General features: G+C 36.3%; 1 protein-coding gene and 1 non-coding gene across 2 annotated transcripts; one reads left to right on the top strand and one right to left on the bottom strand.

The window, feature by feature from the left end:
• Positions 1-6872: 6872 nt before the first annotated feature.
• Positions 6873-9158, bottom strand: LOC145557907 (uncharacterized). The gene is made up of 3 exons (XM_081619085.1): positions 7505-9158; positions 7141-7411; positions 6873-7041 (listed from the first exon to the last, which is right to left on the bottom strand). The coding sequence occupies exons 1-3, from the start codon at positions 9156-9158 to the stop codon at positions 6873-6875; spliced, it is 2094 nt and encodes a 697-aa protein (XP_081475211.1).
• On the top strand, positions 8668-8774 carry LOC145560909 (small nucleolar RNA R71). The gene has a single exon (XR_014093502.1). It is a non-coding gene; the product is annotated as a small nucleolar RNA R71 (small nucleolar RNA).
• Positions 9159-18778: the final 9620 nt, after the last annotated feature.

The following is an 18778-nucleotide window of genomic DNA, read 5'->3' as shown; positions in this document are numbered from 1 at the left end:
ACGGATCATCAATTACCATTCATTAATTCTCTTCATTCATCATATATAAACAATTCATCTCTTTTCATCAACTTTCAATAACATTAATTCTTTAGCATTCTTTTCTAAACTTTGCTTTTTCATACAAAATTCCGCATTCATTAGATCTAGATACACCTAGCCATATTCGAAGTTGCCTTCGCCCTAGACGTGAAAGGTTTGATTTCTGAGGGTTTGGTCCCAAATCTCTATTTCAATTATTTAATTTAATTGCTTTGATTATTATTTTCCTTGAAGTTACTAACGCGTGTATTGTGTTATTAGAAAGAGGTACGAGGCATCCAAGTAAGTGCTTTAATTGATTTTATTGATATTATGATGTAGATATCATGTTTAGATTGTTATTATGATTCCTAGTATCATGTCTAGGGTAATTTTAATATCAAGTATGATTGCTACGATGCTTCCTATATTCTTCCTAATACTTATGATTGTTAGTATCATGTTAGGGTTAAAGATTTGATTTTTATTGCTTAGTGACATGCTAGGGTTTGTTATTAATCTTGTTAGTATCATGCCTAGGATCTTGCTATGCTTTAACATGATTATGATTATGATTGATATTATTTTTATTAATGATGTTGATTATTTTTTATGTTGCTTGATGCTATTTCTTTATTGCTTGATCACCTTTTATGCATGTTAAAGGGAATTGGTACTTGTAATCACGCTTAATAAGATATTAATAATCTTGTTTAGGGTTAATTGTGATTATAATTCAAGTGATCGCCAATAATAGATTTATTTGTGCATTAATATTCAACCAACATAGATTAAACAGGTTTAGGGTTAATCCTATTGATTGTATGTTAGTCAGAAAGCGCACATGAATACGATCAGAATAAAGTAGAGGCCTACTATTAGGGCAGGTTCAATCTCTTTTAGGTTGGATTTGTACCATCATCCCCGAACCCTATTTTGGTTCATGACCTTATGGAGTTGACGATCTCTTGGATCGTTAAGGGGTGTAACCTTCACCTCGTGATGGTTTACAAGTTCCTTAAAAACTTGTTGGCGACTCTTTTGCTCTATCTTCTTCCCTTTTGGACGCCACCGTACTTTAGTGTATGATCACAGTGGGGTTCAAGCTAGTGGGATTTTAAAGGCTTGAAACTATTCCCTACAATGTGCATTAAACGTTTAATACAACTTTTGTTCCTTGCTTTGTAGAAAGACTTAATAATAACTTTTCTTATCCATATCACATATGAAGCCTTGCTACATTTTGATTTGACCTATGTAGTTTTTGTTTAGTTTTGTAGCTTTAAAAGTATATCCCTTGAATAATTGTTGGAAGATAGGCAATTTACATCCATTATCAAAATATATTTCATATAGATTGATGGATCCTTTTTATGAACATTTCATAAGGTTTTCTTTCGGAGTTTGTTGTAAAACGATTTCACAACTCTTGGATGTTTATCAAGGTCTTGACTTAAATTCTCATTATTACGATCATATCGCAATATTTTGAATGTGTTGCCAAGTATATGTCCTGACTTAAATTTTCACAGTTACAATCACATTGTAATGTAATCATCATCTTGTCAAGTTGATATTGAACTTCATACTGAATATTTTGAACTTTTCAAAATTTCCACTCTTATGCTTCAACTAAGCACAAGTGATCATATCACAAATGAAGTTTCATTGTCCGTCTCTAGCCTTTGAATCTTTGGTTTTCTTACATCGATATGTATTCGACCTTGAGTTCACATCATCATTTCTCTAAATGGTGACTTTGTCAAAATTTCAAATTTGAATGATAATTACATATATCAATGGATTCATAATCCAATGATATTGAGAGTCCATCCCTTTGGATCTTTCGCATGCAATGTTCATTTTCATTCGAATTATTTGACATTTTAGAGACAATTTATATATATAGAAATGGTTTAACTATTTTTATTATATAGAACTTAAACTTATTTAGCAATTCAAAACACATTATGATTCAATGAAGCATAGAATAACATTTATTCCACGTTTTTGAATCTTCGATGCTTAGTCATTACTAACATTGAATGATGTTTTGATAATGGCAAGAATGAATAACATTTGTTTAATTCTAGCCAATTACTAGGTAAGGTGAAATACTGGTTCTACTTGTAAAGTTGCAACTTTTGCTTCCAGACTTGTAGATTCTACTTGTGAAGTAGCAACATTTGCTTCTAAACTTGTAGATTTATTCCTCCTTTAGCTATAACTTCTTCCTTTAGATCAACCATATTGTGCAATGAGTGAGCTAAACAAGACATCATATGTCCAAGAAGTAGCAATATGCTAAATCAATTTCTATAATATACTTCTTAAATTGGAACATTTCCATTCCTTTACCTTCCAACTATATGAGGTAGTTTCTAATCAATTGGAGTTGGTCCATTTAATTGGAAAAATTTGTTGTTTATAACAACTTTTAGCATGTAAGTAGTTCTAGGTTTGAGAAGTAGCAACCTGTTTGCATTTCTTGGCCTATAACATCTTAATGCAATCCTCATATATTCCTAAACCTTTCCCATTTGAGCCACTTAGAACACTTCTCTTAGGTTCAAAAATGATACTTTGCTTAACTTCTTTAAGCACTTTTCATGATTTTGCTAAGTCTATTCAATCATTTTTCATATTTGAAATGGATGAAAAATAGTGTCATTTGATCAACTTTTGATCATAGAGATTTCCAATCACTTTCTTATATTCAATCATGTTGAAGATAAGAGATTTTATTGGTCTTTTATACTTGTCTTTTAGAGGGTTTGTACCTCCCATCTCATTATATCCCTTGAAACACTTTTCAAAATGAAGATGTGTTGGCATTTTACTCAAACATTTTGAATAAAAACAACCTTAGACATGTGACATGAATTTCTAAAACTTGCCTTTTAGAACAATCTTAGCAAAATTGGAATATAGGTTTATGGATTATCTTTTAACCTTTTGAGAACGTTTCTCAACTTTATTTTCAATCGAGGAGATTAATTATAATAATAAAATTAGAATGATATGTTACTTATAAGTAAACGCAAAATTCAATTATGTTTAATAAAATTTAAAGTACCATAAGCGAATTAAATTGGTACCTTTAAAGCATTTATTCAATTTTAAATGATCCCCATTGAATAAAATGATTCCAAGATCCTTTATTTGTGCAATAATTAACCAGAGTGAGGCCCTGCCATCAACCATTACATTTTCAAGATGAGTAAACTCTTTACTGATTACAACTCTTGTAATTCTTGGTTGAATAATTAACCATCACATGTTTAATTATTACCCTTAGCTTCAAGGTTCTAAACGCTTTAGGTAACCTTGTTGAATATAACCAATTAAAATTGTAGAATGAGGTCCTACCCCCACTTCCCCAATATATATTATGACACTTTGCTGAGGGCCGACCTATCATAAACGATCGAAGGTTTCGTCGGGTTTTTAATTGGAAAAGCTGCATCAATATTACTGGGATCTAGATTTATTATGTTGCGATTATTTAGTGAACTCTAGCGCATCATCAAGCAACATAAATAAACCTAAACATGCATAATCTACTAATGCATAAATAAAACATGACATAATATGGCCCCTTAATCCTAAGAAAACTAATAAAGCAAAATGCTCCCACTTGAACCTTCATGGATCTCATTGATAGGCGTGTCGCGTACCTAACAAAAATAAACCTAACTAGACCACTACTATGTAGACGGGCAAGCAAGGGTCGGATCCCAAGAGACTATGGTTCAACTAATTAAATAGACTCAAGCAATTACTAAGCAAGTAACCAAATCAAATAAGTGGGAATCAATATCTAAAGAACTAACTAAAACGATAAAATCTAATAAAATGCACAATTCAATGCTAAAAACATCCAAGATCAAGCTTCACCGCGAATATAATTAATGCAATAGTCGTTCTACCCCTAACACATAATTCAATTGATTAAAGAGGAAAAGTAATCCATGAATAATACCAATGGTCTCTCCCGAGTTATCAATGGCTTCTCTAATCACAATCAAGCCTACTTCCGTGGAATCGTGTAAATTAAAGACCTTGAGCACATTACTCTAACTTCCTAATCATCCATTCAACTACTCCCGTGATGAACTTCAAACCCTTAATTGATTTATTCAAATCCGTCAAAACCCAACTCCCGTTGCGATTAAAACAAAGGACTAATAACAATACCAATTATCCCTAATCTAGTATTGGCATAAGCACAATCAATTAAGCATATCAATTACAATTATTATTAGAGAACTTAAAGAATTAAATCATGCATTAATCATATTCGGGTTCCGCTAGATCTTGGAATAAAGAAACTACTCACACATATTAATGAAAGCAAAGACAATATTCAATGAAGAAAACATGATTAATAAGCAATTAAAAGTAAAAGAAGAATTAAAGATGAATACCAATTGCTTGAATGAAGAAAAGTACCAATTGTTGATGAATAAAGATTAAAACTTGAAAGTGAAATGTAATCTAGATCTAGAGAGAATATTAGGGTTCAAATGAATGTTTAAAAGCTAGAAAATAATAACTAAGTATCTTAAGTCGGGGTTTACAAAGGGTATTTATATCCCTTAATTAAGAAAACCCGAAAAAAATAGGAAAATGCGGTCTTCGACACTCCGCCCGGTCTGACCGGGCAAAGCCGCCCGGTCAGGCGCGAGAAGCATCAAGTAGAAAATCTGACTTTCGGAGCTTATAATGTTGATAACTTCACTTGCCCGGTCTGCCCGGGCAACCTTGCCCTGCCAGGGCGACGGGGGTAAGATACATCTATGTACTACTTTACTCTTCTCTTCTCCTTCCTTAATTTCCTTCTTCGCCCTGGCTGCCAGGGCAATGTTGCCCTCCAGGGCGGACACGGGTAAAATTCTCCTCCATCTTAATAAGCTTTCGTGGCTATCCAAAACTAGTCCAAATCATCCGGAAATCTTCATATGCCTATAAAATCAATCAAATAGACCAAGCCACACTAGAGAGGAAAATATTAGCGAGAAATAGCTCCGTAGAGCTTAGAAATCATACGAACATAGCTATAAAATGAGGGTAAAATATGGTATAGAATGTGTACATCAAATTCCCCCAAGCTAGCTTCTTGCTTGCCCTCAAGCGAGACAATCAATGACAAGCAACAACCAAATAAACATACTTCACCCCATATTACATTTGAAAATACCATACTCAAAATCGAAATCGGACACACAAGCATCTTAGCAAACCAATCACCTTATTCAGACTATCAATCAACCTGAACGGCCATCAAACAGAGTCAACCATGTACACATAAGGAATCGATGACTAGAATATCTCACTTAGTGGTCACTCCGCACAATTTTATATGGCGAGCTAAAAATGAGCCCGATCTCTCTCCATCCCCACTAATGATGATAACCCCCCTTATCTCACAACACTCGCGTGTTTAAAGGGTAATAATGCCGCTCAACCTAGTCAAAAGTCGACTCGAAATGTGACACATACTCCAGCATTTTGACAAAAGACTCGTTTCACATGAACACAATACTATGCACGAAGGTCAGAAGGTCTTTTCAGGCTTGTAATGTAGGCCGGGTGAAAATGGGTAGGAAAAATTTGGGAAATGTGGGCTAAAATAGTCCCTTAGGGAAGCCATCGAAAATGAATCAATATAAATCAAAATCCCATTGAACTAACTCCATAAGAGTACACACTCCAATCATAACTTGAATTGAGAGCAACTACCACCTTATTCACCCTACATAACAATTCATCGTACTACTCATATTTTTGAAGCTCTTTTATTTATCATTCAAGAAGCTAAAATTTTTTCTTTTTCTTTTTTTTCTTTTTTTTTCTTTTTTTCTTTTTTTCTTTTTTTTTTTTTTTTTTTTTTTTTTTTTTTTTTTTTTTTAACAAACTATAAGAGCTTAAAAATAGATCATATAGCAAAATTAAACTTCAAGCTTCAAATTAATCTTCTCCAAAACATCATCAAGCTTCAAATTAATCTTCTCCAAAACATCATCACAAACCATAGAGAACACCAAGATAGATGGCTCCCCCAAGCTAGACTTGGGATAAGTTACTAATTGGGGCCGATAGGTTAATTTTGTGACTTAGATGAAAAACATGGACAAGGCTACAACATGGGTAAGCAAGAAGGGGACAGACGTTTCTAAATTCATCTGGAGGCTACCTAATGAACATGGCCTTCATCCTCCTCATCGTGCATGTGCAATGTATCATGACACACTACTAAAAGTCTCAAGACAAAACTAAGATCAATGTCACACCAGGAACTAACACACATGAATAAATAATAAAGGCTCAAGCCTCACAGTTAACACAGCCAAGCTCCAGATTCATACACAGTTGCACAAAGTTGATTTCCATTAGGCCAAGACAATCCAATATCAGATCATGATCATTTAATCCGCATTGCAAGTCTTTTAATCAAAATCAAGCCAAAAACCTTTAAATCATCAAGGATAGGGGCACAGAGAAGTAGTTTACTAGCCATTCATCGTCATGATTCACAAAGTAACTACCCAAAGCCAAAAGTAATCCCTCCCCCAAGCTAAACTTCACATTGTCCTCAATGTGAACATATATCGAATAAGAACAAGCAAGGGAAAAAGAAAACTCGGCCCTAGTGACAGAGGAGGGATCATACCTAAGGGCGAAGCTGGGACCGCCCTTAAAATAACATTGCATCATAACCCCAAGGCACTAAAAAAAATAATAATAAATAAAAAAAATAAAGGGAAAATAAAATAAATAAAAAAAACGGAATGGGTTGCCTCCCATTTAGCGCTTGTTTAAGGTCTTTAGCTCGACCCCTCTTTAGTAGCTCAACCTGGGTCACCACACGAAGAAGATACTCTGTGATATTTCTCATCAATATATCCACCTCCAAACGACTCCTTCAAATTAGAGTTGATGTGCTTTGTATCCGAGCTTATTTTGATGTAGCTAAACCCATCATGTGGTGGAATATTGTCTTTTTTGCGTACATGATTTCTATTAGAAACACACTTATTAACCAAAGGGTTAGTAGCATCGATTCTCAAACAAGTACCACCATCAAAAGTAAAATTATGGTCATTGAAAAGCTTAAACACAACTTGTTTATCCTGAGCTCTAATGGTCACTTGTCCTTTAGGAACATCTATTAACGCTTGACTTGTAGCAAGAAAAGGGCGACCAAAGATGAGTGGGATCTTATGGTCTTCTTTCATATCCACTACAACAAAGTCAACAGGAAAAACAAGTTCACCAATCCCAACTAATACATCTTCAACTACACCCTTAGGGAGTCTAACAGTTCTATCAGCCATATGAAGAGATATAGGAGAGGGTTTAAGGTTTTTCAAACCTAATTTGTCGTACACTGAAGAAGGCATTAAATTAACACTAGCACCTAAATCACACAAGACCCTATCAAAATATGTTTCGTTTATCATACAAGGGATAGTAAAACTACCAGGATCATGCAATTTAGGTGGTAAGCTATCATGTAAAAGATCAGAACATTTCTTCTTAACTACCACACTTTCTAATTTCTTATCATTATGATCATGATCTAGAATTCCTTTCACAAAATTTGCAAATTGAGGCATTTGAACTACAAGATCGGAAAAAGGAATGGTAGCATATACCTTCTTAAGAGTCTCGGAATACTTCCCAAAATGCTTATCGAGCACAGCTTTTGATAATCTTTGCGGGAAAGGCATCGACTCCTCATATGCTTGTGGAGCAACATATTTGGGACCTTCTCTCTCATTCTTCTCAGTTCTTGACTCCACATTGCACACTTTCTCTTCTAATCCACCCGTAAAAAATTCATCACTCTTCACGAAAATTGCATTGCATTGTTTCGTCTGGACTTTTGCTTGATCTTGAAGAGTTGTTAGATGACTCACTTGCTGTGAAAGTTGAGAAAGATGAGTCTCTATCCTCTTATTTTGAGCGGTGAGCAATTGGATTGAGTTTTCAAAGTACTCATTTTGCTTTGCTTGTAGCTCAAATTGCCTTGATATAAGCTCTTGTTGTTGAATTTGGGAGGTAGTAAAAGCCTTTATAATTGATTCAAGATCAAATTTTGAGGTTTGGGGTGGTGGTAGTTGTGTGGATTGATGATTGAAAGGTGCCCTTACTTGAAAAACAGGTGGTGGTTGAGGATTCACTTGAGCCTGATTGTTCATATATGAGAGCCCTTGATGATTTCTCCACCCTTCATCAAATGGCCTTGTGGAGGTTGTGGTATAAAAAGCATTAGCTTGCTCAATTGTCACTCCATCATAATTAGGTTGACACTCCCGTGCAGTATGGCCTTGCAATCCACACATCTGACAAGTTTCCATCGAGGGTCGAGGGGGCTCAGCTTGGAGTTGATTGACTTTATGAGTTAGCGCCTGCACAGAACTAGTCAACATGGTTAAAGCATCAACATCATGTTTATTACCTGTGTTGATAGCATTTCGTCCCCTTGGATGATAATTATCATTAGCCGCCATCTTCTCAATCAAATCCTTTGCATCGGTTGGGTTCTTTGTCATGATAGAACCTCCAGACGCAGCATCAATATATATGCGAAACTCATGGGTCAAACCATTATAGAATGTTTGGATCAACATCCATTCTGGAATACCATGGTGAGGGCATTGTCTCTGCAATCGCTTAAACCTTCTCCATGCCTCATATAAAGACTCGTCATTAGATTGATGAAAGGTAGATAGCTCGTTCCTTAATTTCGCGGTTTTCTCTTGCCCCAAGAATTTTACTAGGAAGGCCTTAGCAAGCTTGTCCCACGTATCAAAGGAACCAATACCTTCATCTCGTAGCCACTCCCTTGCCCTATCCCTTAGTGAAAAAGGGAAAAGGCGTAGTCTAATAGCATCATCAGTGACACCGTTGAGCTTCATAGTGTCACACTTCTCCAAGAAACTATCAATGTGAGTCACAGGACAATCATTTGATGAGCCCGCAAAAGAATCATTGGAGATGAACTGTATGAATTGGGGCTTCAACTCAAAACTCTGAGCGGTGACAGGTGGTCTAACAATACTGGAGAGAAATCCGGTTGTTGTATCCGGAATACCATACTCCAAAAGAGATTTTGTTCCTGGGTCAACCATGTTTCTTGTATTTTGATTTTTCCTTCTTCTACCTCTTCGTCTACGTGCAATAGCTTCGATCTCAGAATCAAAAGGTGTTAAATCATCTGAACCTGAACTTCGAGTTTGCATGCAACAAAGAAACTAAAACGGGAGATCAAAGACACAAGGAACAATAGCCGAAGCAACAAAATATATGCTTAGTAAAACGAATCACAAATAACTAGAATGAAACCGTTAGTCCCCGGCAACGGCGCCAAAATTTGATAGGCGTGTCGCGTACCTAACAAAAATAAACCTAACTAGACCACTACTATGTAAACGGGCAAGCAAGGGTCGGATCCCAAGAGACTATGGTTCAACTAATTAAATAGACTCAAGCAATTACTAAGCAAGTAACCAAATCAAATAAGTGGGAATCAATATCTAAAGAACTAACTAAAACGATAAAATCTAATAAAATGCACAATTCAATGCTAAAAACATCCAAGATCAAGCTTCACCGCGAATATAATTAATGCAATAGTCGTTCTACCCCTAACACATAATTCAATTGATTAAAGAGGAAAAGTAATCCATGAATAATACCAATGGTCTCTCCCGAGTTATCAATGGCTTCTCTAATCACAATCAAGCCTACTTCCGTGGAATCGTGTAAATTAAAGACCTTGAGCACATTACTCTAACTTCCTAATCATCCATTCAACTACTCCCGTGATGAACTTCAAACCCTTAATTGATTTATTCAAATCCGTCAAAACCCAACCCCCGTTGCGATTAAAACAAAGGACTAATAACAATACCAATTATCCCTAATCTAGTATTGGCATAAGCACAATCAATTAAGCATATCAATTACAATTATTATTAGAGAATTTAAAGAATTAAATCATGCATTAATCATATTCGGGTTCCGCTAGATCTTGGAATAAAGAAACTACTCACACATATTAATGAAAGCAAAGACAATATTCAATGAAGAAAACATGATTAATAAGCAATTAAAAGTAAAAGAAGAATTAAAGATGAATACCAATTGCTTGAATGAAGAAAAGTACCAATTGTTGATGAATAAAGATTAAAACTTGAAAGTGAAATGTAATCTAGATCTAGAGAGAATATTAGGGTTCAAATGAATGTTTAAAAGCTAGAAAATAATAACTAAGTATCTTAAGTCGGGGTTTACAAAGGGTATTTATATCCCTTAATTAAGAAAACCCGAAAAAAATAGGAAAATGCGGTCTTCGACACTCCGCCCGGTCTGACCGGGCAAAGCCGCCCGGTCGGGCGCGAGAAGCATCAAGTAGAAAATCTGACTTTCGGAGCTTATAATGTTGATAACTTCACTTGCCCGGTCTGCCCGGGCAACCTTGCCCTGCCAGGGCGACGGGGGTAAGATACATCTATGTACTACTTTACTCTTCTCTTCTCCTTCCTTAATTTCCTTCTTCGCCCTGGCTACCAGGGCAATGTTGCCCTCCAGGGCGGACACGGGTAAAATTCTCCTCCATCTTAATAAGCTTTCGTGGCTATCCAAAACTAGTCCAAATCATCCGGAAATCTTCATATGCCTATAAAATCAATCAAATAGACCAAGCCACACTAGAGAGGAAAATATTAGCGAGAAATAGCTCCGTAGAGCTTAGAAATCATACGAACATAGCTATAAAATGAGGGTAAAATATGGTATAGAATGTGTACATCACTCATCCATCTTGCTCCTTTGGGCCTTCACTTTATTGGCTTTTGGATCAACTGCAACCTGTAATACTATTCTATTCTATCTACAACTTAAATAAAATAAAATAAATTACAACAATACTTAACGGCACGCAGATCGTATTTAGATTACAAAAATACATCACGATGCGCAGATCGTATTTAGAATCTATGGGTCATACTAGTCTATATATAGCAATAAACAATATCATATATTATAAAGTGCCATATAATAAATCACTCATCACGCTTTCCTAAATTACAACATCGAATGTTCACAATAAAGGAAACATGGCTTCTAAATATCTCATATTTTAATTAATGTAATTAGATAATATCATATATTATTCATGATCATTAATAAAATATCATATATTCTAAATTAGTCATGAGATAGAATCAAATCTTATTTTAATCTTAAAAGATAAATCATATTTATCCTCAAAGATTATCCTAACAAAGTTAGGAAATTCTATCCTAATTACTAGCAAATCACAAAATTTTAAATCAATCATATCCAAAATAATTATGGGATAATCACATTATTTAAATCAATCTTTATCTTTTTGGAATATGCTCAGAATATTCTAACAAATCCTATCCAAAATTAATAACTTTAATTAAGGATAATTATTAAAAACAACTTTTGAAATTTGATATTATCTCAAAATAAAATCAGATTTTATCTTGAAATATATTTGAAAAACAAGATAATAAAAAACATTTTATTTTATTTTTTTTTAAAAAAAATTAATATGCTGCCACGTCAGCCAGGAAGATCCCAGCCAACGCAGCAACAGAGAAGCAGCGTGCGTCAGTCAAGGAGATCCCCAACCAACGCACGAACACAGCCAGGGGCAAAGCCCAGCCATGGCGCCACCAGCACTCTAGCTGGAACTGTTCCAGTCGAGAGCTGGTGCTGCTGAGTGGGGCTGTCGCGCGTCGCCGCAGCTAGGCCGGAGCCCAGCCACTTGCGTCTGTTGGCTGCAGCAAGTCGCTGGCAGCAGCTAGCGGCAGTGCAACTGTTGCACTTGCTGCTGCCGCTCGTTGCTATGACTCGCCGCTGCCACCTGTCCTCCAGCCTGCGCCCTCCTTCCCCTTCTCTTCGACCTCCTGGGCAGCCGCCGTGGCCCACCTCGTGGTGGTTTGTCCACCCAGCCACGGATGCCCCCCCTCCCAAAAATTAATTATTTTCCTTTTTTTTGAGAGTTTAATTTAATTGAACAACTTTTGCAAAATTAAATTAATTAGGTCTTTTGAATTAAAACATAACATTTATGCCTAATTCAATTTTGAAATCAAATTCACAATTCAATTTCAAATCTAGGGTTCTTCACAAAATTAATTCAAATTTAATTTAACTTTTAAATCAAATTATTGATTATACAAAAATCATATTTTATGTATCAAATCAATCTAATTAAAATTATAAAGCATAAATATTCGAAAATCATCAAAATTAAGCACACAAAATCAAAATTTTAGGGCTTTATTTCAATCAAAATTTTCGAAAAACTAGGGCTTAATTTGGATTTTGCTAGAACAAATTGAGCAATTAAATCATATTTAATCATATCCCAAAAATTAAATCTCCATTTAATATAAAGATTGAACCATAATTAATTATTCTCCCTCCTAATTGAATTAAAATTGTGGACTATCAAAGAATTATTGGCAATATGCGTAAATGCAATAGGCTAACTGATACCACTGTAGGAGTTTATAGGTACTACGCAGCGGAAATAACATGAATCATATTCATAAAGTACCTAAACCTAGGATCATTGCATAACACATAAAGAACACATAATTGTACCTTTGAAGCGTGATTCCACGTGCGATCGAGCAAGAACAAGGGGAGATAAAGAACCTCAAGCGTGATTCCTCTACTTGGTCCATGGGCATGGATTAAGACCTCCACTAATGCTAGTTAGTTGCAATTGAAACCTTCAATTGACCTTCTACGGAGATGTATGAACAACGTACTAGCCAAGAACCACCGCGCAACACCACGAGGACCACTAGGGTGGCCGGCCGTGGGTGAGAGGGGAGAGAGAGGGCCGAGAGTTTGAGAGAGGTGAGGGCTTTGGATGTTGGTTGCTTAGATTCACAATTCACTGTAAGTTAATTGTGACTTGATTAATCAACCCTAGGCATGACTATTATTTATAGATCATATCTCTAAATAATAGTCCATATCAAAGCCCAATCCCTAATCCCGATCAAACTACATTTAGCCCAATCACACTTATGACTAATTAAATGCTCATGAGGCCCATTAATGGGCCTCTAACTTGCTTAACCCATTACCCTTGTGTGTGACCTTATAGGATCCATTCTAAAGGGCTTTGGATTATTTGACTAGCCCAAAGATCATCTCTCATAGTCTAGCAACAGAGGATGACGCCCCAATAGAATGAACTTATTATCTCCATAATAGTGATCCTTGATATATCTAGTAATTGCACTTATCGAAGACACAATTCCTTCAAGTGGTCCTAAGAGTCCTTCTCAAAATAGTATCAATCGAATTTTTAACCAATTTAACCGGTTAGTAGTGGCACTATGCATGCATGTCCTGTTTTCGTTATTAGGCTTAGTTAAATAAATAAATAAAAATCCTCCACTTCTCTAAACTTCCACCCCCTATGTTTAGGTCGTGTTCTTTATTTTCATCTTAAACAATATTATTATTCAGTAAAACAGTCACTAAATATTCAACACGTGACATTTTTACTTGTTTGTTGGGTCATAATATGCTAGGGACTTTACGAAATGACATCCCATAGTTGCATTATCATGAGTTAATTGATATAGTTGGGATCATTCAAAGAAAGACTGTCCATAGCTAGGAGCTTAGGACAGGTGGTGTAAATTGTCCTTTTATTTATTACTAGTGTTTATGCACGTGATGTGTGATTTTAATTAAATTTATACTTCTTAAAGGCCATGGTAATAATTCTTTTTAAAGGATTGACTATATCGTGCGTGTGAGATTGTTGAAATCCCTAGTTTCAATAATAAAATTTATATTAATCTGTTATATTTTTACACATTATTGATCGATTTACGCTTATTTTATGCTAAAAATAATAATCTTATCATCATTCATCAAATAAATTAACAAAAAATAAATAGTATTCAATGAAATCATATTGTGAACTTGCCGTAATATAAAAACATGTAAATTAAACACTAAACAATATTGCATGAAAAATAAAATGAAAGTCTCCAATATAAATTTAAGAGAAATGAAAACGGCAGCAATACAATTATGGTTGTCCAACAACCACTTGACCACCTGCTGGATAAGCTCCGGCTGGATAAACTCCACCTGGATAAAAAGCAGGACCATATGGATCATATACTACTGGTACCACTTGTGGTTGTTGCTGTACAATTACTGGGGCTGGTGGTGGATCCCCCTGGCAAGCTCGAACACCAAATATACCACAGCTAATGCTATCGGCTAAGCCGCCGACAAAGGCCGTGACAAGCATTGGCTGAATTGTTACCATGGCTATCAATAACACCACCATACACTTTGTCACTTGACTCATTTTCTTTTTCTTCTTGTTATATCAAAGATTGATTATATTGGATGAAGTTAATTAGTGGATCCAATTGAATTGGATCAACCATTTATAATAAGGCCAGATAATTTATGTAGAATATATAATCAAACAGACGTGGTTTCCACATCCATTTCATCATAATCAAATTATACAGCTAGACGTGCAGTGGCTAAGCTAGCTATTCCTCATTTATCATAATTCATAATAATGCATGCTTTGAAATTTAATTTACAAGTATATTTGTGTGCCACTGAATAATTAAGATGGGTTTTTAATTAACTTTTTATAACTAATTAAATTATTCAATTTTAATTTAACACGTTAACTCTTGAAGCTAAGCGAAGGTTGGATGAACTTAAGTTACAAGATCAGAGTTGAAGCGTGCGAATTGAATGCCACAAATACAGGCACGTAAGAGACTGGTTAAGTTATACTCCATACTTGATTATGGCCTTGTTCTTTATACTGCTCTGCTATTCTGAAATCTGTGTTGCTCTGCTTTGCCCTGCCCTGCTTAACAATAATACTTAATATTAAATTATTATAATAATAATAATTAATATTTAATAATAAAAATAATATTAATAATTAATATTTAATAATAAAAATAATATTAATAATTAATATTTAAATAATAATTAATATTTAATATTTAATAATTATAATAATAAATCTATAACTATAACTAAAATAAAAACCGCTTACATTACTATTGTACACATGTCAATTTCTCATGAAAATATTTCCCTCCAAAATTGCTTATGACATCATTTTTATCATACTTTTCTCCAAAATTCAATATTGGGAAAATAATTTTGGGAAATTCTCTTTGGTAACACCATACTTTTTACTTTTCTCAGTGGTGAATTACAAAAAATTTTATTGTCTTTGGTAAACCTAAGTTTTGATTACCAAAGATAATACTTATTTTAATTTAAACATATTAACCATAGTTAATTAGTTTTTATATTTTTGTAAATAATTAAATTATTTTTATTTAAAAAAAAAAACCCAACCCCACCCACTGGTGCCCCAGCCAACCCCAGCTCCCTCCCCTCCGCCAGCGCCACCGCACTTCATTGCCGACTCCACCCACCGTTGCCGGCACCCAAACCCCTTAACGCCGGCGACCATCCCTCATCTCTGAAAACCGCCAGCCGCTCATCCCCCCACCCCCGAAAACCACTAGCCGCTCACCCTCCACCCTCGAAAACCACCAACCTTTCATCCCTCACCTCTGGAAACCGCCAGCCGCTCATCCCCCACTCCCGAAATTCGCCAGCCTTTCATTCCTTATCCCTGAAATCCGCAACCACACCTGGAACCCCTCTCCTATCGGACTCCCCTTCCCTGATTTCCCAATTCCCTCTCCTTCGCCAAATCGGACCCAAACCCACGACCCAAACCACCATCGAAAATCACCGGCGAAAATCAGGACAAAATCATCGGTCTTTGTGGCGAAATTCAACGACGCTGCTTCGAGACGAAGGTCGTGGTTTTTGAAACCAATCGGTTTCGAAGGTGGGAAAAGCCTGATTAACGTTTTTGATGGTGGGGTATTAGTCGGATGGGGGATTTCGAGGGTGGTTTCTAGGGTTTTCGGGGAAAAGGGAGGTGGGTTTCAGGGATAGGGGATAGGCGCGGCGGGCTGGGGAGGCCGAGGCGCCAGTCAGGGAGGTGGTTGGGCGTCGGAATGGGTTGGGGCATGAGGTGGGTTGCCGGCGCCGGCGTGGTGAATGTTGTTCGGGGAAGGGGGTGGTTTTTTTTTTTAATTTTTAAATTTAAGTTAATTATTAAAAAAATAATAAAACTAACCATGGTTTATGATTTTAACTAAAAAGATGTTAACCGTGGTTTAATATTAACTAAATTGCTCCATTAAGTTCACCATTGAAAATTATAATAAATTAAAGTTTATCAATGATAATAAGAATTTTTGCAATTTACCACTAAGAAAATTAAAAAGTTTAGTGTTACCATTGAGAATTTCCCAATAATTTTTAATAAAATAATTAAAGTGTGAACATCAATTAACCAAAAACGTATTAGTGATATTTCTTTTTCCAAAACGCTTATTTTGTGAAATAATTATTTTATATCGTATTGAATTTTTTATTCTAAACCGTACATCGCACGAGTGCTAATCTAGTATTGAATTATAAAGTAAACCACCAGATGAACCGCCAATGCTGTTGTCGAGAACGGCCGTGAGAAGCATTGGCTGCATTACCATGACTATCAACAATAGCACCACCATACACTTTGTAACTTGACTCATTTAAAAAAAAAAAAAAAATTGTTATATGAGAGATTGATCGGATGAAATTAATTAGTACAAGCTGTTGTAGAATATTTATAATTTAATTTAGATATAATTAAAGAGACATGGTTTCTACGTACATCCATTTCATAATCAAAGTAAACAGAAGTGCATTGGTTTTGTCGATCAAGTCAATGCATTATGTCATTATCTTATGGGATCTCATTAGATTCATTAGGATGCAAATTTTCTAAATATATACAAGTAGTGCGGATGATATTTGTATAATTTAAACAAATATGTGATTAAAGATTTTAATTACTAAATAAGAGCATAAGAGATCATATGTGATTAAAGATTTTAATAACTAAATAAGAGCATAAGAGATCACATGTGAAGAACTTTATGAAACATGAGAGTATTATTTTTTTACAATTTGATTGACATCAGGCCCGTTTATGAGATTTAGGTGGCCTAGGGGCGGATTAAAAAATGAGGCCTGTTTCGGGTGTTTTTTGGATTTCCTCGGATACTGGTCACGCTCTCCTGGCAACGAGACGGTCCAACCTGCAAAACAACGAATATTCCGGTTAACGGAATATTCGCCTCCGACGATCAAGTTAGTGATCGGAACGGAAAAGGCTAGAGAGAGAAAGTAGATAGAAGTTGGAGCTATTTAATGCTCTGTTTTTTGTAAATGTCTTAATCCACCCCTCCCATTATAAATGATTGGGGTATTTATAGGGGTGGGACTCGTGCCCCTTTCTAGGGTTTGTACCCTAGATTTACGTGACGTGATTGGCTGCGCAATCAGTGAATGCCACGTGTTACTTTGGAGGCGCCCTTTTGCGGCTTTCATTGATGTCTCTCGGGATTTGGGCCCTGACGTTATTAGGTCCCTTTTGCGTGCTGATTTAAGGGGAACATATGCCCTAAACACGTGGCATCTTCTCGTGACGACACGTGTCACCCTCTAACTGGGCCACGTGTCGCTACGGGATTGGCCTGAAACTTTGAATGCTCTTGAGCTGAATGCGTGGCATCTTCCCGTGGTGACACGTGTCACCTTATAACTGGGCCACGTGTCACTACGGGACTAGTCCACGTATATGGGGTATTTTTACCCTCAACATTTGCCCCTCAGAGGGGGTGGCTCGTACGCTTACAGGCCGACTCCTCTGACCTCAAATAGCCTTGGGGCGTACAAGTGTATTAGGGTTTTGACAGATTTCTGTCCGCCTGATAATTTAGAGTGAACGCCTATCTATACGAATGGCGCGGACAACGGTAGGCCATCTCGCTTTTGGGAGTTGCGGCCGTCTTGCCATTGCGGAGGGAGCTTTAGCTCCATCAGCTTATTTTTGGACGTGCCGTTTATTAGGTCGTCTTCTTTTCCGCCTATTCTAACGGCGTTGCTCTTTGCCCCTCCAAATTCTAGGTTAAATTTTCAAATTATAACCGTTCAATTTTGTTAGGCAGGAAAGATGAATTTACTGTCTTACCCCCATAAATTTTGCCTATATATACAAGGGGTTTGACCTCATTTTCGCACTTTGGAACTTTGCATTTTCTAGAGAGAAGTCAGAGCTTCTAGAGAGAGAAAGTGTATTTTCCTTTGAATGTTCGAGAGCTCCGCCGTGCCTTTGAGTTTTCCGGGCACATTCGTTGAGTTTTCCGGTCAACCTTCAAGACTTTCAAGTTTTCTACATGTACAGAGGTAGGCCCTATTTTCTTTTTCTTGTATTTTCATTTCTTTATTCTTCATTTAAAATCTGGCTCAACACTCGGCTTCGTCCGTTTCTCCTCATGAGGCCGGCCGTTCGCCTGGGACTGAGGAGTCTAGAGTGGACGGAGACGAGTTGTCTCCTTCATGGAGTGGGTCCATTTCTAGTGCGTACCAACTCACTTCCACCCATTCTTCTCTGTCCCTGCAGTTGAACATGGCAAGGACGATGCAGACGTATGATCGTCATGCGACCAGAAATCCAGACGGTAGTCTGGTGAACCCTAGGCCTCCTTATGACCCTAATAATGCTAATTTAGAGACCCCTTCTTCTACTCCTACGACCGCTTCCACGGGCACTCAC

Source organism: Chenopodium album, chromosome 9 (assembly GCF_948465745.1).
Source record: "Chenopodium album chromosome 9, dcCheAlbu1.1, whole genome shotgun sequence".
NCBI classification, from domain to species: Eukaryota; Viridiplantae; Streptophyta; class Magnoliopsida; order Caryophyllales; family Amaranthaceae; genus Chenopodium; species Chenopodium album.
Note: the sequence above shows the minus strand (reverse complement) of the source record. Positions and strands in the feature narration are given on the sequence as shown.